The following is a 23,944-nucleotide window of genomic DNA, read 5'->3' as shown; positions in this document are numbered from 1 at the left end:
TGAGAGTTCCAGGCGTTTCCTAAGCCTGCCACGATGCCAAGGAAGTGCAAACAGGATGAGCAGCCTCTGAGGATCTGCTAGTGGCACTGTCCTACTGTCCAGACTGCTGCTGTCTGTCTGCGTGTCTGTGAATGTTTGCCACCCAAAGAGAGCTGATTGGTGCTTCATTCTTTGACCTGCTGCTCGTGCTGTGCCTTATCTTTCACTATAAATAGGAAAGCTTCTTTTATAAGGGTTGTGTGTTGCCCTGTAGGTCAGAAGGGTCCTGGTTTGAATCCCAGGGTTGGTAGAGTAATTTCGATTTCGGGCCATGAGCAATGTCCTGAGCCCCCAGCCCCGGAGTGCGGTACGCTGCCCGCCCCTGCGCTGCGACACTCAAGCTTGCTCTCACCGGCCTGTTGGTCTCATGGAGAGCAGGATAGGGTATATGAAAATGTAAAAGCCCACCGGGGATGAATGAATGTTCCATTTACATAAAGAGTTTTTACAGTAACTATTATAATGCTCCAGTGTCCATGGGAATGATGGGAAAAGGATGGATATTTTGTAATTGGTTTAATTTTATGTACATTATACAGGGTAGGTTTTTAAAACTTTATGTACATAACTGCAAGCTCCACACAGCAACTGGGGAGTAGGGGGCCGAGGGCTGGGGAGTGGGGGGCCGAGGGCTGGGGACCGGGGGGCCGAGGGCTGGGGAGTGGGGGGCCAAGGGCTGGGGACCGGGGGCTGGGGAGTGGGGGGCCGAGGGCTGGGGACCGGGGTCTCATTTAGGACAATCAGGCAGGCTGTGCATGGCTCTGAACACACACCAGGTGGGTTGAAATAGCCCGCTTTGTTTACTGTAAACTAAAGGCAAAAATTAGGCCAAGAAGCACCGCCGTCCAGAAGCACCCCTATGGTACCTACCCCCCCATGGGGCCCCCCTGGGTGGGTTGTCTGTCCTGCCACAGGACTGATCCGGGCTTAAAGTCCTTCAGCAGACTGGTCTAGACTGCAGAGCCTCTTTGGTTGTACAACACAGAGCGCAGCTGTTCATTTGGGGGGGGGGGGGGGGTCACGGCTCCGCCTGCACCCACAGCTTAGGTTTCTTATTATTGTTACACCTTAACCCCCCCCCCCCCCCCCAGTACAACTGGGTGTCTCCCTAAAACAAATGTGGACCCCCCCCCCCCCCACTTCTGCCCAGGCTAATTGTAGTGATGGTGAGTCAATCCGCCATAGTTCTGATCAGCCTCTTCCTCTTTTGCCATATGATTTTTTTCAAAAATTGGTCTCTGCCCAAACCCTAAAGTTACCCCCTGAAATGTGAACCAAAAGCATTTGGTTGCAGACCTGCTCCTTGGTGTTTCATGCCCCCCCCATGTTTACAGAGGTACAGTGTGGATTTAGGGCTGTAATGTGATCGCCGTGGTGTGCAAAGCTGCTGGCCTTGGCTCGTGCTCATGCTGGTCTGAGTGTTTCCCCAGCAGGGCGGCGCTCTCACGCCTTGAGGTGAGGTCACCATCCCACGCAGGTATGCGTCTGTCCCCATTCGGGATCCAAGCAACTGGCCGGGCTGGAGTGGCTGCCACACTCATCTCAAGAGTGCCAGGGCAATCGGCCACACCCTCCCGGTGGTAGCCAATGGCATGAGCCGCTGGCACCTCCTGTCTGAAACCTGTGATGTGCTGCAGGATGTGGCCACTCTGCTCCAGACGGCTGTGCTGCTCTGACTGTATCCCCTCACATTAGCAGCTGCTTAATTCAGTGTCTTGATCTTTAGTTCCTGCCTTCTCAGCTTTTGGTCTGTTAGAATACGCTGTGCCTGGAGTGTGATCTTTCCAGGGGGCCCACATGCTCCCCGTTTGATCTGATCTTTAATCTGACACCTTCTCCCCCTACATGCGACTATGAGCTGTGTTACATGTCCCAGTGTTCTGCTCAAACGAGCCACGACCAATGAGCAGGTGCTTGTCTGAAGGCCCGTCATGGAGTTCATATTCATTGCGGGGTTTTTGCTAACTGGAATTACTCTGTGACCCCAGTCTATCGCTATATAACGGCTCTCATGATTTCCCTCAGTGCCCCGTACATTAATATAGAGGCTTTACTCCACAAGCAAAGAAACAGGTAAGAGAAATTCCTTTGTAATTATCATTACACTGGTAGAGTGTTAATGAATGCTAATCAGCACCAGCAGAGAAGACTAGAGTCCCAGCCAAAGCTCATTACAATGTGGCTGGCAATACACATCTAAGGCAATACACACACACAGGCTCTTTTACGCTTTACGCTTGGTATTAAACTGCATCTTGGCAATCTGATCACAGCACTAAATACAAGTTTAAACGACCACCAAGACGTCACTTGCCAAGGTGGTCTGGGATGCATTTGACCATATACTGGTAAACATTACAGACATAGTGTAAACATTAATGCCTCCTGATGTGTCCCCAATCACTGTGAGCAGGATCATTTGACCTTCCGGTGGAAGTAACGAAGGCAATAACGAAATCTGAGCACGAGTGGTCATCTAGACGCGTCGGCAATGCATAATGGATAAGAATGCAAACAATGAGTCTGTTTACTAATGTGTCTCACATGTCCACGTGGGACCTGACGGTCCAAGACGCATTTTAGAACCAAGTGTAAACAGGGCCACTCTCACTCACGCACGGCCCCCCCCGAACACACACATGTTTGTGTCCATTTTGTATTCATATCTTTGTGGGCACTGTCTATTCATTTCTATGGGCAAAACCCTCATCTCAACAACGACGACCGTGACCCCCACCCAGCCCGAACCTGAACCATAAGCAACCAAACAAAATACAAGACTTTTGACATTTTTAGTTTTCGTTTGCAGTCACAGATTCTTTTACAACCACATTTCCAAAAAAATGGGGCACTTGTAAATATAAAACAGTATAAAAATGTAAATATAAAACAGAATTTGCCACGATTTACAAACCACATAACCAATATTTCATTGAAAATAGAACAAAAACAACATATCAAAGGTTGAAACCGAGAAATTGTTTTATGACAAATATATGCTCAGTTTGAATTTTTGCCAGCAACACATTTCCAAAAAGTTGGGACAATAAGCATCAAAAGTAAAACACCTGGTTGAATATCTCACAACTAATTAGGTTAATCAGCAACAGATCAGTAAGACAACTGGGTATGGAAAGAGCCACCCAGTGAGGCAGAGTTTGTGCAGTGAAGATGGGGAGAGGTTCACCACTCTGTGCAGTGAAGATGTGGAGAGGTTCACCACTCTGTGCAGTGAAGATGGGGAGAGGTTCATCACTCTGTGCAGTGAAGATGGGGAGATGTTCACCACTCTGTGCAGTGAAGATGGGGAGAGGTTCACCACTCTGTGCAGTGAAGATGGGGAGATGTTCACCACTCTGTGCAGTGAAGATGGGGAGAGGTTCACCACTCTGTGCAGTGAAGATGGGGAGAGGTTCACCACTCTGTGCAGTGAAGATGGGGAGAGGTTCACCACTCTGTGAAAGACTGCATGGGCAGATAGCACAACAATTTAAAAATAAATAAATAAATTTGGGAATTTCATCATCTACAGTCCATGATATCATTAAATGATCCAGAGAATCGTCAAAACTGAGTGCCATGTCTAACTGTCATTTCAAGGTGAGCTTGGCGCTGCTGAAGGACACCCCCCACCCCCGAAAGGCAGGGTTCCATGTTACTCTGTCAGCCTAATCAGCCCCAAGAGTGACATGACCGATCTGCCTTTTTCTAAAGACCATATCCCACAATGCCTCTGGCCTGCACTGGGAATGTTCTGGATGCCCCCCCATCACTCACTATTTGTATGTCACCCCCTTCTCCTGGGCAGGGGAGTATCTAGATTTTCTGGATCCCCTGACAAAAAGCCCACATATTTTATGTATAATTTTATATATTTAAGGGCCCCTGACAACAGCCAGGCCCCCTGAATCTGTCAGGGTATCCATGCCCCTGCCTACCACTCCCCTGGTCCTGTAAGAATGTTATTCATGGCCATTGTATACCTGTATTTGGATGGTATGACAGTCAAGCCCACTGACTTGAACAAAAGAGACCAATAAAAATAACCAAGAAGGAAGTGAGTGTTGGAGTGTCTTGGTATTGAAGACAGGATGAGGAATCAGTCCAAGGCCAGGACAATCCAAACAGGAGGGGCAGAGCAAGGCCGCACTGGGGTGGGGGGCTGCCTGAATCGTTAGGGAAATCCTGTCCTTTTCTTTATCCATTTTCATTGGCATTACTGTGAAGTTTATACTTGGCTAATGCTTGTATTCAAAGCAACGTTATTATATGATGTATTGTTTGATTGTATTGTCCTATTGTCTTTTCCACAAAGTGTTTAATTTTATTTTTGAAACTTGTATCTGTCTTTCTTGTCGTTGTTACTTCACTCACCGTGGGGTCTGAGAGCAACATCATTTCAGTCCCCCTGTACATATGATACAATTGACAATAAAGACATTTGACTTTTTTTTTACTTGAAATTTGCTATGTATCCAAGAAATGCAACAATAATAGCTTTTCTGAGGTACAAACAGCACATGAAGTGTTTTCAGGGGGCGCAGGGTGCTGCCCCCCCCACCCCATCTGCATGTGCTCCCACACTCCTGGGCCACATGATCCACTGTTTCGAGGCCCCAGGCTTCCTGACAGGTGGCCGATGAAAAGCCACCCAGCACAGAGCAGCCAGTCAAAACCTTTGAGATTGACAGGGGGGCTCAGGAAGTGAGACTGGGGCTAGGAGAAAGATTCTGGGAAAAGGTAAGAAATGCACAAAAGACATTCACAAATATCCCAAGTCAAACACCAAATAGATTAAAGTGATATTAGAATATTCATTAGCTATATAAAAACCCATCATATACATAAGTAACTATTTAGGGATTTCAGTGGTATTTTGTCTGCATTTACTTGGTGTTATAAAGCCCTGAAGAGAAGCACAGTCAGTTTGTTTTTCACACACGACGTAGAAACCAAAAATAACCAAAACATGCGCACAACTTCATTAATTCGAGTGCCCAAAATAGCAATTTCAAAGCACAATAAAATTATACCCTGCACACATATTTGGGATTTTGCGAGTTCGGCTTAGTATTTCGTGAATACGTTAAACTAAATTGTGCTTCTCAACGGAAGGGTATTGTTCATCTGAAAAAATGCCAATGGTTTTCCGAATTAATGAGTAATAATCCAGGTTTAACGAGCAGCATTTTTTTTTGTTTTTCTGAATTGACGAGAGGCCTAATCATCCTGTTTTTACGAGTAATATGCACATTTTTCTGTTTTTCTAAATTAATGAGATAACATTTATGATGGTTCATGATCGCAGTAAATATAGTCTGCAGTTGGAGATTCGGGGTTCCATTCAATTAATCTCTACAGTGCAGTAACGTGCACATCAGTAAACGGTGCCATAATTTGTTACTCATCATTTTATGAATTGACGTCACCCCCCCCACCCTGATATCTCCCAATATATACTTTGCCTTTTTATTCTCAAGAGTGACGAATAAAACACTCGACATATAAACAAGTCCAAGCAGGTGCATTTTGACCCGTCTCAATTGTGAATATTTTCACAAATCAAATATAGGGTGTCATTCATAGGTCAGTGCGTGTATCCAGCAGGTAGGAGGAAAAGAGGCTTATTAACAATGAAAATACTATCGTAAATAACGATAATCAATGCCCCCCCCCCCATCTAAATCTGGCTGGGAAAATCCCACATGCACTAAACTTGCACCAGTTACTGATATTTGTCCCTTATTTATGCTGGAGAAATTGCTTTCTGTGGCAGGGTGGCTTGCTATAAAATGCCCCCCCCCAGCTAGAATCTTTTCCTTATGGCCCAGCCAAAATCAATTTCTCCAGCACAATAAGGGGTAAATATGAGAATCTGGTGCAAGTTTGGTACATATAGCAATTTGACATACATAACGATTAATGAATTCGAAAAACAGTGCCGTTTTATCAGATGAATGTAATACGCTACTGTACTTCTCAAACCCAGAGTTCACACATTTTGGTTGCTAGACTGTTTGGTAGGGAGAAAACACATCGAGCGTGTGGGGATTCCTGACAACTGGGTTGAGAAACATTTAGACTACAAGATACTGATGTAGAGATCGGGTGGCGGAAAAAGAACTGTCAGACACTGACACCTACCGGCTACAGATAAAAAATGCAATTTAAGAGATATAATCCGGTGCACCTGGCTTGCCAGTATCTCTGTCAAGAAAGCCTGCCGTCGTTAATTTTCCTGTGGGTAAGTGGATGGGCACAGCGGCAATGCACGTATGAGCAGGGTCTTCACTTCACTTTCTGTTGTGCATTAATGAATATAATAACACAACACACACATCCACAACCCTTTACCACAATGTACTTCCGTAACAAATATCATATGACGATTCCAGGAGTTCCATAAAAAAAATTCTACGCAATTCTAGAGGTCTGGCCCTCTAATTGGTACACGGAGGAGCACATGCTGGTCTGGCCGTTATGCATGTTGTCCTGATGTGTCGTCTGATTGTGTTATTAATGTCGTCTTGATTACCGTCTGTCTGTCTGTCTTAGTTTGCCGACCTCCCGCCGATCACGTGATTCTCGGAGACCGCGAGGCTTCACGTGCAGCTGCCCTTCATATTCGATACATGCCACGAAGCATCGGCTTCAAGTGTCCCATCACTAGTACACAAAAATAATAAACAGATAAATAAATAGAGCAAAGAAGGAAAGAAAAAAACACATTCAGAAATACACGCTAAATATAATAAACATACATGACAATTTTATTTAGTTTTGAAAGACTCTTAGAAATAGTAAAAGCAATGGTATTCGGGGGAGAACCGAAAAAGCAAAACAAGCAATTTCCCTCCGGATGCATTTTCTGGCTGCACCACATTCGTGCTGATGCTGGAAAATAACAATCAATCAAGAGTTTGGGAAGAAAAACGTTTTACTTTGTAGAAAAAACTGGCTTCTTACTTACAGGGACGTATGTGCAGTATTAATTGAGATTTGAGGAATATTATTTTGTTTAAACTATACGGTTTACAAACATATGGGGTAAGTGGAAGTAACCGACTGATGAACATTTCGAATTAAGAATAAAGACAAGACGGTAGGGTTGTCATGACAGTGCTGTAAAATTCTTGGACAACTAGCAATTGACCAGAAGTACTGCCTATCGGGACATCGGTCCAGTGGTTTATTTAGATCTGTTTGATAGGAAAATTATAATCCTACATCAGGAATCTGGCGTGACACTCACGATTTCAGACTTTCACGCTCAGAGATCTTACAGCAAATTTATACCATTCCATCTAGAATGCTTTAAAAATACAACTTTTCGGTGTTTTAGAGTCCTTGCATCCAGCTATGGTGTCCTCAAAGCAAAAACGTATCCTGCGATACGTGGAGGAGGGCAGCCTGCTGAAGCTGAAGTCCTACCTTCGGAAGCATCCGGACACGGAGCTGAATTTCCAACATGGCAGGAAGCGTAGGAGCCCCCTCCACCTCGCCTGTGGGCTGAGGAATGATGCGGTGCTCAGACTGCTACTGAAGAGAGGCGCGGACGCGCTGCAGAGGGACCGGCGGGGGAACACGGCTCTGCACATCGCGGCCAGCATGGCTCTCAAACATGGCCAGACGGGTAATGACACGTAGTTCAGGCAAAAACTGATTTAATTCATTTTGCTACAACAGCTTCTCCAATGCACATTTGCAGAGAGCCTGCTCTGGACATACCAAAGGCAGTTGAGATACAGCAATCCACACAAATCACATGTCTTTGTATCATAACACAAAACCGAAAACTAACGTAGGAGTAGCATTTAATTGGAGAATAATGGAAGGAATCACACCCGTAATTACTGATAATTGCATGAAGGGTTGAGGTTTATGCAGAACCTAACCAATGCACATCTTCCTACAATTTATCTTGGTCATGGGTGCTCAGGATCATAAAACTGGAATTTTTGTTTAGCCGGGTAACTTGTTTGATTTAAGGTACTCCAGTTTTCTGGTTAAACAAGAAATCCAGGTTTGTTATAAAGGCTCCTGGAGTCCTGCACAGGGCATGGGTACACTGGGGACACATGAAGGGCAGTTTGCAAAGGCCCATTAGTCTAACTGCATTACTGTGGACTATCTAAGGCAGGAGTGGCTAATCTTATCCTTAAAGGGCTGGTGTGTATGCAGGTTTTTGGGATAACCTTTAGGTGTGAGGACTCTTCAGCCAATCAGTCCTCTAATTAGTAATCTAATTAGGGAGTTGCAGCAAAAACCTGCACACACACCGGCCCTTTGGGGATAAGATCGGCCACCCCTGATCTAAGGAAACTTCTGTATCAGAAAATTCAACATCACGCAGTGGAGGCAGGATTCGAACAACAAGTTAACTCATTTGTCAGAAATGTTGTCCGGTGTGCAAACTTAATTATTATATCAAATCTCTTCTCCTATAGCCTACAACGACCTTGTGATTCCACTGCAAAAGTATTGCCCTTTTGCTATGGATATGCCAAACTGTGCTGGAGTCACACCACAGGATCTGCTGGGGAGGATGAAGGCAGAGCAGGTGTGTGTGTGTGCGTGTGTGTGTGCGTGTGTGTGTGTGTGCGTGTGTGTGTGCGTGCGTGTGTGTGTGCGCGTGTGTGCGCGTGCGCGTGTGTGCGCGCGTGTGTGTGTGTGTGTGTGTGTGTGTGTGTAGGCCTGAGAGCTGTGGAAATGTACTGACAGACCGCAAACAGAACTGTAGGCTTTCAAATGTGTAGAAATTCTGTAATGTTTTGTTGCAGTTGCATGATCTACCACAAGAGGGGAGCAGTCAAGCTAAATTGGACTCAGAATCTCAATGGAGGGAGAAGTTACTTGGCGAATGTCAAGATGAGTTTTTTGAGACTTATGGGCATTATGATGGTAATTTTCAGCACAACATGATACAGTGTTATTATTAAAATACTGTTTCATACAAATGTGGAGCAGAAAATCTATTTATGTGAACAATTTGTTTGATGCAGATGACTCTCTCAGAGACGGTGACTCTGAGGATTTTGGACAGTGGGCAGACCGGATCTGGCAGGAATATCATGGCAAGCGGAGAGCCGAAGCCCAGCGGCGAATGGAATCGAAGGAGCAGACAGTGAGGCGGAGGAGGCGGCCGGAGAACGCGGAGGCGGGGAGGGAGCTGCAGGCACGGCTGGAGCGCGAGCATGCCGAGTATGTGGAGCGGGCGGCACGCAAGACCGAGGAGGTGCTGCGGGGGAAGAGGCAGCGGTATGAGGAGCGCTGTGCGGAGGCATTGGGGAGCGACGCCCAGGAGGAGCTGGGTTATGCTGACATCCCCTGGCCTCTGCCCCACGGCTCCGTGTCAGACATGGTTGCGGTGCTGGTGCACGGCGCCGAGCGCAGTGACCCCGCCGCCTTCCGCCGGCTGCTGCGCCGCCAGCAGGCCCTCTGGCATCCTGACAAGTTCAGCCAGCGCTGCGGCGGCCGGCTGCGGGAGGCTGAGCGACAGCGAATACTGGACACGGTCACTGCGCTGTCGCAGGAGCTCAATCGGCTGGCACAGAGCGTCAGGTGACCTGGACGCCAGCAGGTCAGTCATCTTGGACTATCCTGGATTTCTGCAAGTACTTCTAGAAATTTTAGATGGAGACTTTGGTTCTTATATGAAGAGAATATTGTTTTTCTGCTTGGTAAAGAAAAACTGCCACATCTCGGCTCTACGCGCCATCTCCCCTTTACTGCTGGAGCAGAGCACACTAGCACATCAGCAAGGTGTGCAAGCAGTGAGCACTGAGGAACTATTTCTCGCGATCTTTATTTGGCTTTCGAGAGTCACTAGACAGCTGCACTAAGCTTTGCAGAATGTTCTATCTAGGCCTTTGTGACTCTGCTTAGCTTTCTTGGTAATTAGTTCTTCTATCATATCAAGGTCCGAACGGTTAGTAAAACAAAGGTGGGTTTCATTTTGTGCATCGATGGGATTATCTCTTTGCAGCAGAATACAGTTCAGCCCTCTAGTGCGCACAAACAAAAAATAACTCTAAACAGAACAGTGTGTGGCTCACATACATTTAGCTTGCATCCATAATCACGTCATTCTGTTTTTCTGCCACGTCTTTCCCGCTATGGACAGCACTTCCAGCTGTGCACTGACGTCCCTCCCTCTGCGTCCCTCACCTGATGGCTGAGCTTCTGCAACCCCAACAAAGCTGGGTCACTGGCTGGAGGACGTCGGGTCACTGGCTGGAGGACGTCCGTCCCCTGAGTCACCACAGGAGAACATGGGCAGTAAGGAGCTGGAGGCGATCAGTCTCCAGCGGCTGCAGGTGGCCGATTCCGGAGGTACCGCAGTGGTGCCCTGCAGCTGCTGTGGTCCTGCTGCAGTGCATGATGCGAAGGGGGGGGCGCGTCGGAGCAGCAAAGACTCTGGGGAAACGCCGTCGCTGGTTTTATCTGCCCTGCGGCAGCCAGGACACAGAAGTGAGTGCACTGTTGTGGTTCCTGCACGGTCCACCAGGCTCAGAGTCCTGATGGTCAGTGCTCTGTAACTTGTGGACTTCCTTTGTTTGTGTGGCTGCTTGTTGCATCTGGCAGTGCGCTGTTAATAAACACGGAACATCCATCCCTCTTTATAAGGAGCTGTGTTCCTGTCACTGAAGGGATTAGCACACAAATCCTTGTACAATATACAGCCACGGAATTGTTTTGTTTCATTCATTTCTCAATTTATGGGCATGTATTTGTGAATAATACAATTATTGTGTAATAATATTTTTTTCATTAATGAAGGGCTTCTTCCTTGCTTTATGGGACTTCAGTCCTGCTTCTCAGAGCCTGATACACACTGTCCCAGCAGGGCACCTCACACCTGCATGTAATGTTTTCCATTCCTTTCGAAGGTCACTTGATGTCATCCTCTGATTTATGAGAAACTGTCAGATAAGTTAACGGTCATCTCTGCCATTATAAAGTCACTTCTGCCCTCTACCTGACTGGTTTCTGGTTGTTCCCAGTGTCTTCTGCTTCACTTTGTTCTTGTTTACTGCCGTCTTAGAAATTTTGATCCTGGAAGCAACCTGCTGCTCAGTGTAGCCTTCCAGCCAAACCGGGATCTAAAAATATAAAGTGCTTCTTTATTTTTTCCGTAGCTGTATATGTGCCTCTGAAATCTTCCTTTTTTCTGTTTAAATGTTCGTTGTGGAATCTTGCCTGCTGTTCATGCTGATGATAAAAATCAGGAGTGTATTATGTTTTTGTGATAATACTGGTACTAGTCGTCTTTACGCCTTCAGTATGACGGCATCAAGCATTCCGGACCCTATCCCAATGAAATCCGCCAGCGTGGCATGCGGCCTCCGGGCACCAGGTGGTGCTGTGACTGCCCTTCGAGCCCGTGTAATAGTTATTGGCTGGCGAGTGCGGCGTGTCGATAAAATATGGCGCCGCCTAAGAGTAGCAACGTGACTTCAGACAAATCAAAGGATTCCAAAAACACAACTAAAACCGGCATTAATAGTAAAGCTGATCTTATTATTCAGAGTCGTAAATGTGCCAATGACATCTTCGACATTTTTGAGCATTTACAGGTGAGTAGTTGCACGTCCTCCTTGTGTCGACCGGAATAGATAATCTTTATTGCAGGTTAATAGAATTATCAACCACGGAAGTTGCTTTTCTGCGTGTTACAGAGCAGTTATTTCTGTTTACACTCAAACGAAAATACAATGTTTTTTTAATGGATGGGTGATAACGATTAAAACAGCTTCCTTTCAGATCAGCAAATGAGTATTTGCCCTACGCGTGTCTTTAGTTTAAGGGGATGCTTGTCTCTTCTCCAGGCAGAGAAAGACAGAGATGTTATCTGCGCGATTGGAGCCTGCAGCCGGATATTTTGCGCGCTCATGGGTCGGGGCGACCTGTCTGTGGGTCCGCTGCCAGAGGAGGACAGCCTGCTGACCGGTGTGTGAAGAGAACCTCCATCTAATACATGTCTGTCACCTGCAATTTGTGTTCTGTTTTGTTGGGCTACAATATCCTGTCAGTTACAAAACCCGTTGTTTTCATGCCAGGTAGCGCAAGACCTAAGCAGAGTAAGATTTGCTTAGCGATTTTGGTTTTACAAGCCGAATGATGGCAGCATTCGTAGATGAGACTGCCTCCTTCCACCAGAGCTCACTGACTGCTGTGTGTTTCCTCCCTGTGGCAGGAAAGCATAGCGCTGATGAGAAGTACGGCATCTTCATGCGGCATCGGTACAACGACTGTGTCAAGCTTCTGCTGGAGCTCATGGCTAGCAGGAACCACCAGGTCAAGGTGAGGTTTGCCTTTCAGGAAACATTTTTTTTTTGTACTGGAGTACATAGCAAACTCCATGAAAAAGTAGGTTGCGTGTGGTTTTAAGACCTGGACCTAACAGTAGAGGGTTATAAGTTCATATCCGAGATCGGTGTTTCCCAACACAATACTTGGGTCTCCCCGGACAGCCCACATTTTTGCTCTCTCCCAGCTCCCAGCCAATCAGGAACTTTCAGTAGCTGGTATGGGTGTTTTGGGAGCCAGGACTATACAAAAAAGTGGATTGTCTGTGGGTCCCTAAGGACAAGTGGATGGGGAACACTATTATGAACTGTCTATGAACTTGCTAATTGATTTCAATTAAACAGAACAGGCGGATGATAATTCTAACGTGAGTGTGAATCGCTTTGGATGTAGCTGCATGAGTGGCACCTGCATGGTTATGTGAGCTATAATCTGACTTCCCGAACCTGCATGTTGATCTGCACGGTCACTCCAGGGTTCTTGTTTCATTCACGGAGTGACATGGGAGTGAGTAAATGAACAAAGCCTCACTCTGTGTGTGTGATCGCCTGCAGGAGGGTGCTCTGTGCACCCTGATGAAGTTTGTTTCTGCGGAAGGACAGCGCCCCCTCAGCTCTGTGGACTGGGACGGTCACTACAACTTCCCCAGGGAGACGCTGAAGGTAGGTTCAAATTAGATTAGCAAGGTCTGTATTTGTCATTGTAATGCATCTATGTTTTTATTTCCCCCCATTTTCACGGATAAGTTGCAGCTTTGCTGCTTCTGCGCCCCCAGGTCTGTGGACCATTCGCCCTGCTGTGAGATGGTACCACAATCCTTTGCAGGGTGTGGATGCCTTTTCAGTATGATTGACAGATGTTGTTTTTCTCTGTGTGCAGGCTGTGGTGTGCGGGCTTCTTTCAGAGAAAGAGGACATGGCTCTGCTCATCTCCAGGTTCCAGGAGTTCCTGGAGATGGACGACGTGCGGTATTATGTTATGGGCCTGGTCAGCGACAGCGTGGGCCGGGTCATGGCCCGGACCAAGGGGGTAATGCCCTTCTCCCTTTAGGCTGGAATTAGGGTTATCGTTAACCTATCGTTAACGATATCGTTATTCAGCTGGGCCATTCTGGATGATCCTGTTGTCTCAGAAGTTTGTTCCTACGGTTCCTGTTATGTTAAAGGACCGCATGTGATGTCCTGCAGAATGGCCTTGGCCTGCATTGTGTGTCTGTCCTCCCTCTTTGGTATGCGGTCAGGTGCCTCTTTCACATTGTGCTGTGGGTATCTGTATGGTATTTACACATGGCTACTATTTTGTCCATCTGGCTCACAGGCTCTTCATCCCATCTACCAAAACAACGTATTCGCTTTGCTCTCCAACATCAACATGCCGAACCAGGAGTCTGAGCTCACCAACTTCCTGATCCAGATGGACGGTCAGTGAGACCCTCTGATTATTACGTATTGGAGCACATGCTGGTCTGGCCCTTTGATTGGTGCACATTGGAGCACATGCCGGTCTGGCCCTCTGATTGGTGCACATTGGAGCACATGCTGGTCTGGCCCTCTGATTGGTGCACATTGGAGCACATGCTGGTCAGTCTTGTGTCCACTGGGTATAGACTGTGCCTCTGTGTCTGTCTGTAGGTGATCGAGGAGACTGGAAACCAGCAAAACTCAAGGTAATTCTTTAGCTCTGTAGCTTGGGGTTTATCTCTCCGGTTTGTGCTGGGGGGCTTTATCGTGATAGCTGGCAAACAGTCCTGAATGAATGAATAACTAAATGATAAACACTATGAAATGGATGCATATGTAAAGGTCATTCTTTGGTCACCTTCTGATTGTCAGTATGTTTTATTTTGTACCCACTCTGTCAGGACCACAAGCGGGTCTTTGAGAGGATGTGGCTGGGATTCCTCAAGCACAAGGTATGAATATCTGCAGCGCTGCTATTTTCCAAAGAAGCTCCTGTTCGTGATCTTGAATGTTCACTCTGCCTCCTCCCAGCTACCCAGTAACATGTATAAGAAGATCCTGGTGGTCCTCCATGAGTCCATCCTCCCCCACCTGAGCCAGCCAACCCTCATGATAGACTTCCTCACCGCGGCTTATGACATTGGTCAGTTGGAGGTGCCTCCCCACCTCCCATTCCTGGGCACTTATGAACTTGAAAAGCAGTTTATTTGTGCTGTTTGATTAATTTGGGTGTGTGGATTTTTACAGACACTTGAATGAATGGTTGCATAGTGGCTACCCTTGAATAAACTGAATTCGCTGTTAAAATGTCCGGCTGGATGATTCTTGTCTGGTCTATGCTGGGCTATTATTTATGTGCATGCTTTTCTCTCTTTGTCCTCCAGGGGGTGCCATCAGTCTTCTGGCACTGAATGGACTTTTTGTGCTGATCCACCAGCACAACCTGTGAGTCTGGGATTTTGCGTTCATACTGTGTCTCCTGCTGCTGTAACCCTTCAGCCAGGCTTGTGCGAGTCCCCCTGCATGTCCGATTGTTTTCTTCTCTTTTGTGTCCTGCTAGAGACTATCCGGATTTTTATAAGAAGCTGTACAGCCTCCTAGACTCGTCGGTGTTTCACGTAAAATACAGAGCGCGATTCTTCCACCTGGCCGACCTCTTCCTCTCCTCCAGGTCAGTCCTGTCCGCCCTGTTCTAACACAAGTTCCCTTTGCAGTTTGTAACAGAAGCATGACTCCGCAACGTAGAGGGAGTGCTAACTTCCTGAGTACTGATTCGTGCTTCACCGCAGGGCTGCGCAGTATCGCATCGCGATGCACTCCTGATTATATGGCGCAGTTGCAATAATCACTAGGCCTTTTTGTCCATGCAGGTTGGGGATTCATGATGCACCAGAACGGTAGCATGCGGTGCGCTCCGCTAACCAAATTTAATAAACATAAGGATGTGCCGAATTTATACAGATTAAAAGCCGTCTGGCCAAACGTTTCACCCGTCATGTACAGCCTTGGTGATTATTGTGCATGCAGCATATAATCTCGAGGGCATTGCGATGTGATATTGTTTAGCCCGACATCACCCTTGTGCCACTACAAGATCACCGAAGCCACTTCCCTCTCGTCGTTTGTTTATCCGCAGCCATCTACCCGTCTACCTGGTTGCAGCATTTGCCAAGCGGTTGTCACGACTGGCACTAACAGCGCCCCCTGCTGCCCTGCTCATGATCCTGCCCTTCATCTACAACCTGATTCGGCGTCACCCTGCCTGTCGGGTCTTGATTCACCGACCGGATGCTCCTAATAGTAAATCTTCCCCTTGATCAAAATTATTAATTCGTTTATTGTTCTGAATTTTATTTGGTAAACTATATTCACAACGTTTATGAAATGTAGGAAAGAAAGGATCTGGGCCATGTTAGGTTATGTAGAGTTTCTGCTTTGGGCTCAGCACAGCACCGCTGTGAGCTCATAGCGGCTGGTGTGACGCTGATCGAGCAGCAGTCTAAGGCCGAGCTCTTGGTGGGCTGAGCCTCAGCTGCCGAATCTGGCTTGGGGGAGATGGAACGGAACAGGAGCTGCTGTGGGACGTAGCGAGATGCTGTATGTAGTTGGGTTCACTTCAGTGCCCCCCATGGAGAAGGCTGGACTCTATGCCACTCTGGAATTGCCCTGGTTGGTAGGAGTCGGGCAGGGGTGGGTTTACTGGGTGGGTTCAGGGGTGCTTGTACCATGGAATTTACTTCGTTACTTAGTTGATGTGTTTGGTAGAAGACCTCTGGGATTCTTTTTGCTTAGTGCCCTGTGATGACCCTTACCTGATGGAGGAGGAGGACCCCGCCCTCTGTCATGCCCTCGACAGCAGCCTGTGGGAGCTGCAGGTATGTGCGTGTCGTCAGTGGAGGCCGCCGACCCTTTAATCCTGTGCTCACCCATCTTCTCTGACTCAGACCCTGCAGAAACACTACCACCCCGACGTGTCCAAAGCTGCCACGCTGATCAACAGGCCTCTTTCAGAGCAGGAGGACGACATCAGCGAGCTTCTCGAGTTCTCGACGTATGAGGTGATCGCTGTCACGCACCTGTTTCTTACTTTCCATTTGCCCTGTTCTCTAGCTATGAGTGAAGACGAGCAGCTCGCTAGTCCTAGTTGGTTGGCTTGATACTGGTGTACCTGTACTGTGGGGTTCAGTGCGTGTGTGAGACACTGCCTCTCTCCTCACAGCTCTTTGAACGGGATCTGCAGCAGCTGCAGAAACAGCCAGTAGCCCTGGAGTATGAAGGAGTCTCACAGCTGCTGGAGGGAACTGGGAAGGTTCTGGGTGTTTTTTTTTCCTTGGAGTGAGAAGATGTAAATGGACAAGGTGCAGAGCCCCACATTCTCTCCTGTATGAATTTACAAATCTAATCCTATGATTAAAAAAAAAAAAAAAAAAAATGTAAAAAATTTTTGAGATTTTCCCATGAAATCAGTATATGGAATTTGCACAATTGTTTATGTTAAATGTTTATGTTGCCCATCGCGTCGTCTGATTCGACTTTTCAGTCATTACATGAGCTGATGTGTAGCTGTGTGTCTAACACTGTAACCTGTTGAAATATTTTTTACCGTTTCACTCTTTCAGTCTGTAAAATTCCAACATTGTTAAAATCAGTTATTACAAGCAGCTTTGAAGTTTTCCCAAACTTGATACTTTGATCCCTTTCTCTTGCCTGCTGTTTCTGCTCCTGACTCACAAGTACGACTCCACGCTATCAGTCAGTCACAGAGTCAGGTGGGAGAGGAAAGGTGAGACCGAACCGAGAGAAAGATGATGTAGCTTCTTAATAACGAAGCTAAATGTGATGTCTGTCAAAGTAAAAGCGACCACAGTGGCACTTGATTTCTGCTCACATTTTCCTGAAATAGCCGTGGTACAAGAAACCACAGAATCTCAGATCGTAAGCCGAATAAATTCAGTCCTAGCGTGGCACGGCGTAACTTCAGTTATAAGGTCAGCCAAAGGATCCCCAGCTCGACTGTGCCGAGTTTAGAGCTTCCGCATAGCAATAAGGGTTAGAGCATGTTATCTGAAGTCCAAACGACCCACGGTCAAACGGGTTAGTGGAGAAAAGGGTGAAAGTAGTCAGGCTACTTATCAGGAGAGCAGTACTATCAAAGAGATCCTTATCTTTGTGTTCCCCTGAAGAACAGCCTGTCACCGGCAGACGCGTCGTTTAATGGGATGGTCAGAACAACCATATCTGATGCCCTTCAAATGAAAAAAGAGGAAAAAAGTTTTGCTGGAAGGCAAACAGGGACAAAAATACGAGGTAATACGACAAAGGGGCTAAAGTTGAACCCAAATGACAGAGAAAGGAAACACAAAGGCTAAAGTTGGAATCTGCATCCCATAACTAACATACAAACCCTAACCTTAACCCCCCCCACCCCCCCCAGAGACGGACAACATGACAGATGAAATTACCTGTTTTAATCAAAGAGATGCAACATTCACTGAGACGACAGCAAACACAAGAGTGTGGCATTTCTGTTCATGTACAATGTCAGTTTTGTTTCGATTGTTTTTCAGGGGCTGAGTAAATGCTACTGTAACTCCTTTCTAATGTAGAGGACATCCTGTTTTGTATTTGGACCGTATAAGAGTTAAGTGTCTCGCTACCCTAATAACAGGAACTTTCATCTTGATAAGGGGAATGTGTTATATGGGAATTATGTGAGACAGTATCCTTACATCAGGCGTTTTCCTAGGACTGACGGTCAGTATGTGTGTTTATTCCTGATACCTTAATTAACGGTTCCTGGTAAAGGAACTCATCTGCATTACCACTAGTCTGTATTATTTAGTGTCACGGACGGCACAGCACATGGTACTGAGGGTCATTTCCTGGTAGGATAACTTGAAAGATCATTTCTTCCAAGATTAAACTCCATTGCATCATTAGCACCCTGTTGCTCAATGCTTTGATGACACCTAAGATATTTTCACCTCGGAAATAAACAGTAATTTACTAATGTTTAGTGCTCGTTTCAGCCCTGGAGATGTCAGTACTCCAAGCTGAGCCCAGCCACATTCCACTGGTCCTCCTTTTTCACCAATTGTTGCAAAATATCATCAGTATCGTCAGTCAAAACATATCCCTCGGGTACCAGCGCTTGGATGAACTCCAGCCTGTAGTCGCCTCCGCATCCCCCTCCTGCGTGATGGGCGAGGAGATGCAGGAGAAAAGACTGACGGGGACTTTTATTTAGGAAAAGTAGTCTGTGGAAGTGGGGGGTGCAGAGGCGCTGCCTGGTTGGGGGGGGTGGGGTTCTTCACTGCGTTGAAGGCTGCAGATCGTTCCCGGCAGGACGACCGAGATGCAGCTCTGGCAGTTTGCAGGACGTGCACATACTGGATAGTGGTCCTGCATTGAAGTTGCACTGCACTGAGGAACCAGAAAGGTTTTCTGTGCGAGAAAGTCAGGAAGTGGTTTTTGGTCAGCACAATGAAGAAATCTGAGGAGAGAGGCGGGCTTGTAGTTTTACTACATGAAAATATATGGCTTCTTTCTGTAATTGAACTAACCTCTCCACAAACCCCCCAGCAGTCCACGGCCTGGGGGAGCCTATCACATTTTGTACAGTTATATCATTTGCATTTATTTAATTTTTTATGTTTTATTTGTTGTTATTTTAATATGTAATTATTTGGTGAATGTACCGTTGTGCTATATATCCTCAGACCTGCTGCAGAATAATTAATGCAGAATAATGAATATCGCTAAAGCAATCATCTGCATCTTTGACACTATAAAACTTAGTCACAATATGCATTTTAATTTATTAGTGGAGTAGGTGACTGAAGAATAATGGGTGTATAACTTTCATTTTTATCCATATTGCATTTAAACAGTTTATTTATATAGTATGTAGCTGTGTTATGTGTGTCATTCAGGATTCACAGTCAGTATTTCTCCATTGAAACAATGTAAAGCGCTGGTGGAGGAAATCTGCTGGTGTGTGCATGGGGAGGGCGGGGGGGGGGGGCGGGAGTGGCAGACTGGGAGGATTTAAAAGAGCCAGTGTAGCTCTGTAATCTCAGACACTCTGCGGGTCGCTTTGGCTGAGCGTCTGCCTGAAACGGAGTGATACCAAACTGTCCCTCCATTTTGTTTGGTTTGCCTGTTTTGATGGTGATTTTGAATTTTGCTGCAGAGACAGACGTGTTGGATTTAAGAAGTTACTTAGCAGAAAAGACCATGGAGAACAAGACGAGTCCAATGACGGTAGTCAAGATACATCTGGGGCCTGCACTTGCTGCCATCTACTTGGTCATCTTCATCCTGGGGTTATTCGGTAACGGACTGGTCATCATCATCATCTCAAAGTTTAAATCCAAGCAGGGAAGTTCTGATAATTACATCAGACACCTGGCCTTGGCAGACTTGCTGTTTGTGCTGACGTTGCCACTGTGGGCAACAGAAGCTTTGCTTCGATATCACTGGCCATTTGGATGGTTCCTCTGTAAGGTCAGCAGCTCCATAGTACAACTCAGTATGTATGCCGGCATCTTCCTCCTCACCTACATGAGCTTTGACCGCTACTTGGCCATCGTGCGGCGAATGCCCAGCAGCCAGCGGTACTCGCAGAAGACCACGCTGGTCTCGCTGGGGTCCGTCTGGCTTTTGTCCTTCCTCCTGACCACACCCACAGCGCTCTTCCGCACCACTCGGACCACGCCCGAGAATGAGACGTCGTGTAACATGAACTTTAACCTCGTGCTGTCCGCACCAGAGCAGGAGAATGCCTGGATTGCTGGCTTGTTTCTCATGCGTGTAGTGATGGGATTCCTGCTGCCTTTCATGGGTATCACAATCTGCTACTGTTTCATTGGCCGAGCCGTAAATCACCACTTCACTGCTGTGCACCAGGAGGACCAGCAGCGTCGGCGGCTTCTGAAGACCATCAGCATCTTGGTGTTGGTGTTTTCCACCTGCTGGGCACCTTTCCATGTCTTAAGTACTATTTATGCCCTAATGCTTCAGCAGCTGTTACCAGACAGAATGAAAAACTTTGTTGCTCCGGCATTTTACTTGGCCACCTGCCTGGGCTACATCAACAGCTGCCTCAACCCCTTCCTCTACGCCTTCTTTGACCTGCGCTTCCGCGCCAAGTGCCTTAGGCTCCTCCGCCTAAGGAAGGATGCAGAGGGTTCTGCAATCTCCCAGTCCATCCAGAACCAGACCGCTGACATCTCTCTCTGAAAGGAGGAGCTAGGTCCACAGATGGTGCCACAGGCTATTATGAAGTATATAGAAATTGCTTTAGGGCGAGTGGGAAATGGAGTTTAGTTTCGTTCATAACAAAGGTCTGTACTTATATAACGTGTTTGAATGTATTAATTACCCAGAGGGCAAATGGAAGCGTCAGTGTTCCCATTGTAAAAGAAGCCTGTACAGTATGAATTACAGTGTGAAGATGATCTACAGAATGCAGCTTCAAGTGATTGTGTGCTTTTCCTTTGTTACTTTGTATCTTTAGCACAAATATTAAAGCAGAGCATGGATTGTATTATTTTGTCTTGTCGTAAGTGGGTAGATTGATATTGCACTTAGCTTGTAGCTTGGTTACCCTGGGTGAGGGGTTTTTGAATTCATTAATAAAATCACCTTAAACAAATCTGTCAAGTGTATCGTGTATAATCATATAAACTTCTGAGACATTACAAGAAGCAAAACTCTCAGCAAACAACAAAACAGAACTATGACTCCCTGACACCATTCTGACTGCATCGTCATTGCTTTGAAGTCGTGGTCTTGCCAGCTGTGCTGAACATTCGTTCAGCTTTTTCTTGTGCGATGTGTTTTGGGGTCAAGAAAATGTGTTTCCTTGCTAGTTTGGCTATAAAAAGAAACACCGGCTACTGTGTCACAACATCAGAAGATCTGAGGAAGGATCGAGTGCGTCTTCCTGCAAGTACTTTGTCAGTTTAGCATCTTTGATATCGCCCATGACCTCTGTACCATTCGTGTCGCCTCGCTACTTTGGGTGCAGCAATGTGACCAGTCTCAGAAGCTCTTGAATTGGCTTGTAGATCTTGGACACCGTACATGTTATTCTTGATGTTTTCTGTGAGCATGGCGTTCTTGAGACCTGAGGATAAGATTCCTCCTTTTCAAAGGGTTCCATAGAAGATGTGGGTGCCTGTTTTTCACCTGACTGAACATCAGTGAAATCAGCTAGTGGTTTCAATGCTGAATTTATTAATTCCAACACAGCAGTGTCCTGCCAGGTTGAGTTCAGTTGATCATGTTTATGGTCATCAATCAGCGCACGTCTCATGGCACGTCCAGCACCCTATTGATCTTCTGTTGCTTGCTGCCCCAATGTGTACAGACATCCACCACATGGAGAATCTCCTCGGAACCGCCCAGGCAGACACATGGCCCAGTCCCACCGTCCGGAAATGGCCATCCATCTGCCCTAGCCGGGTGTTACATGGGCGTCCCCTCGGCCTGGTCAAGCAGCTCAGCTCCTCAGCAAAGAGGGTCCTGCGAGCCGGATCACCCTCAGGGAAACGCGTCACATGGCCATAGTGTCGTAACTGCAGGACATTTTATTCTCATCTGTTGCCCAATTAGCCAAAGCAGAATGAAAGGGTTCTGTACATCAGCAGTGTGGTTCTGAGGTATGTGTCTGCTTTCCAGGCGCTTAGACTGCGGAGGTCAGTCAGTATTAATATATACTGGGGATTTTCTTTTTTGAGTTACTAAGAATATGGCAGGTAGTCAGTATCACCTTATGATGGGATGACATCAGACTGACCTCTTAATGTTCCTGCGTGCAGCACTGAGGCACTTACTGTTACAGTCACATTACAGGAAGTGACCCGGGGTGATGACCCAGGGTGATAACCCTTATCATAGCAGTGTGAGGATTAGGGTGATATATTATTTTAATATTGAATTAACTGATAAATGTGACTTTTACTAAGAATGGATTTTGCAATGGTTATGCAATATGTGACTAACCAGTGTCATTAAAACTAAATATCATTACATGTCCACTGTTAGAACACAGCAGTGCGTAACTACAAATTTATGGGTGTGTACTGCAGGACGAATACAGTTGGTGCTTCTGTATCCATCAATAACTGGTTGCAGGATCCCCCACAGATACCAAAATCTGCAAAATCTGCAGATATTCGAGTCCCTTATGTAATAATGGCATAGCATTTGCAAGTAACTTACACACATCCTCCTGTATACTTTAAATCATATGTAGATTACTTATACAGTAGTCCACCTGCATCCGCAGTTTCATTAATCACGCATTCAGTTTTCCATGGTTTAACCACGGTCCAAAATAAAAGGACAAAATGTGTAACAATATAGTTTTTTGTTGTTCCTTCATTGTTTGAGGAGCATAAAAAGCGTGATCTTCATGACTCTATAAGCCCTTCATATCACTTTTCTTCGCATGCTTTCAACTTAATACTTGAGCTGCTGCAAATTCAAGTTACGCTTTTTGAAACTTTCTGGATTTTTTATAAAATATTTTTGATCCCTTTATCATAGACAAAAACAAAAAAAAGAATTATTAATATTTCCATTGCATCGTGTTAAAAGAATTGCCATTTTCAGAGAGATATTCTGTCCATTTCTCAACAATAATTCTTTTTGTTACTCAAAATCTTAGTGAATTATGAATTTTATGATAACAAAATTCGCTTCATTCACCAAATCTATAACAGTGGTGCTTTCTGCAATAAATATACATGAAATACATATATATATATGTATGAATACATGAAAAAAGGTTCAAATATTTGTCCCTGTTATTTAAAGCAAGATCTATTATGTTTTATTGGCCAAAAAATCTTAGAAAAGGTGTATAACAGGGACATTTTTAGCTAAAGCAAGCATTTGTTGACCTTACAGTTATACAAGGTGACATTGTTCTGTTTGTTTTTCAAAAACCTAATGTTTTAATATTATGTTAATTAACTGCATATTTTATCTCAGCAGGGTGGGCACGTTAAGCTTACCCACAGCTAATTAAAGACATAATATGAGGAAAAATAGGGAATATCCGTATGAATACTTTTTGAGCATGCAGGAGTTGTGCTCACTCTATTAGGGGAAGGACAAAAATGAAGGATGTGATGTGATTGATGTGAAATGTCTTGTTTATAACTGAAATAAAATGTGTACAGTAATTTATTCTACATTTTCGTAGTTTAATCAGTTTTATGTACATATTGAACATAACCAAGGGGTATTTGGATAATGTGAAAATCGTCTACATCCCATCAAACAAAATGGTATAGAATGTTTAAAATGCGTTTTTAAACAAATGTCATTACACTGATATATTCATGACTGTTTACCTACTCAGAATAAGACAAAACAAAACAAAAAACGTGTTTTGCAGTATCTGTGTGAGGCAATTTGAATTACCACACTGAAGACACCAAATGCACTCCATATTGGGAAGGACCCAAATATTATAGCCTCGTCTTTTGAGGTGCAATAACTAGTTCATTGCTCAGTGACATTAAAATAACTTCACTTATACAATTGTTTACTTCACGTTCCAGAGAATGAGCAGGTTTTCCTGTAACTCGTATTTTAGATAAGTGAAAATTAAGGCTTTTCGT

At 45.6% G+C, this 23,944-nt stretch overlaps 3 protein-coding genes and 1 long non-coding RNA gene across 5 annotated transcripts; 3 read left to right on the top strand and 1 right to left on the bottom strand.

Moving 5' to 3' along the window:
- Window positions 1-2,814: 2,814 nt before the first annotated feature.
- LOC125746055 (uncharacterized) lies at window positions 2,815-7,596 on the bottom strand. The gene is made up of 3 exons (XR_007398835.1): window positions 7,471-7,596; window positions 6,575-6,705; window positions 2,815-4,769 (listed from the first exon to the last, which is right to left on the bottom strand). It is a non-coding gene; the product is annotated as an uncharacterized LOC125746055 (long non-coding RNA).
- Window positions 6,917-10,298, top strand: nfkbil1 (nuclear factor of kappa light polypeptide gene enhancer in B-cells inhibitor-like 1). The gene is made up of 6 exons (XM_049019615.1): window positions 6,917-7,086; window positions 7,382-7,672; window positions 8,487-8,599; window positions 8,820-8,940; window positions 9,042-9,619; window positions 10,163-10,298. The coding sequence occupies exons 2-5, from the start codon at window positions 7,399-7,401 to the stop codon at window positions 9,602-9,604; spliced, it is 1,071 nt and encodes a 356-aa protein (XP_048875572.1). The 5' UTR covers window positions 6,917-7,086; window positions 7,382-7,398; the 3' UTR covers window positions 9,605-9,619; window positions 10,163-10,298.
- Window positions 9,630-16,993, top strand: noc4l (nucleolar complex associated 4 homolog). Of its 2 annotated transcripts, none has more exons than XM_049019610.1 (15): window positions 9,630-10,509; window positions 11,868-11,988; window positions 12,236-12,342; window positions 12,903-13,010; window positions 13,228-13,377; window positions 13,666-13,768; window positions 13,980-14,014; window positions 14,210-14,260; window positions 14,340-14,451; window positions 14,693-14,753; window positions 14,869-14,979; window positions 15,445-15,608; window positions 16,101-16,183; window positions 16,253-16,366; window positions 16,528-16,993. In XM_049019610.1, the coding sequence occupies exons 1-15, from the start codon at window positions 10,210-10,212 to the stop codon at window positions 16,645-16,647; spliced, it is 1,740 nt and encodes a 579-aa protein (XP_048875567.1). In that variant the 5' UTR covers window positions 9,630-10,209; the 3' UTR covers window positions 16,648-16,993. The 2 variants fall into 2 exon arrangements, with proteins under 2 accessions (XP_048875567.1, XP_048875568.1); XM_049019611.1 differs by having other exon boundaries at window positions 10,368-11,615.
- On the top strand, window positions 16,530-20,964 carry LOC125746053 (apelin receptor A-like). Its single transcript, XM_049019613.1, has 2 exons — window positions 16,530-16,666; window positions 19,501-20,964. Exon 2 carries the CDS (start codon window positions 19,545-19,547, stop codon window positions 20,547-20,549), a length of 1,005 nt encoding a protein of 334 aa, XP_048875570.1. The 5' UTR covers window positions 16,530-16,666; window positions 19,501-19,544; the 3' UTR covers window positions 20,550-20,964.
- Window positions 20,965-23,944: the final 2,980 nt, after the last annotated feature.

This window comes from Brienomyrus brachyistius, chromosome 7 (genome assembly GCF_023856365.1).
Source record: "Brienomyrus brachyistius isolate T26 chromosome 7, BBRACH_0.4, whole genome shotgun sequence".
Classification (NCBI taxonomy): domain Eukaryota; kingdom Metazoa; phylum Chordata; class Actinopteri; order Osteoglossiformes; family Mormyridae; genus Brienomyrus; species Brienomyrus brachyistius.
Note: the sequence above shows the minus strand (reverse complement) of the source record. Positions and strands in the feature narration are given on the sequence as shown.

Bases quoted from the DNA above. Each gene is read 5' to 3' on its own strand.
- nfkbil1 (XM_049019615.1), top strand. From the start codon at position 7,399: ATGGTGTCCTCAAAGCAAAAACGTATCCTGCGATACGTGGAGGAGGGC. The intron at 7,673-8,486 runs GTAATGACACGT...CTTCTCCTATAG, and splicing joins TCTCAAACATGGCCAGACGG to CCTACAACGACCTTGTGATT. The intron at 8,600-8,819 runs GTGTGTGTGTGT...GTTTTGTTGCAG, and splicing joins GGAGGATGAAGGCAGAGCAG to TTGCATGATCTACCACAAGA.
- noc4l (XM_049019610.1), top strand. From the start codon at position 10,210: ATGGCTGAGCTTCTGCAACCCCAACAAAGCTGGGTCACTGGCTGGAGG. The intron at 13,378-13,665 runs GTAATGCCCTTC...TCTGGCTCACAG, and splicing joins TCATGGCCCGGACCAAGGGG to GCTCTTCATCCCATCTACCA. The intron at 13,769-13,979 runs GTCAGTGAGACC...GTCTGTCTGTAG, and splicing joins CTTCCTGATCCAGATGGACG to GTGATCGAGGAGACTGGAAA.
- LOC125746053 (XM_049019613.1), top strand. From the start codon at position 19,545: ATGGAGAACAAGACGAGTCCAATGACGGTAGTCAAGATACATCTGGGG.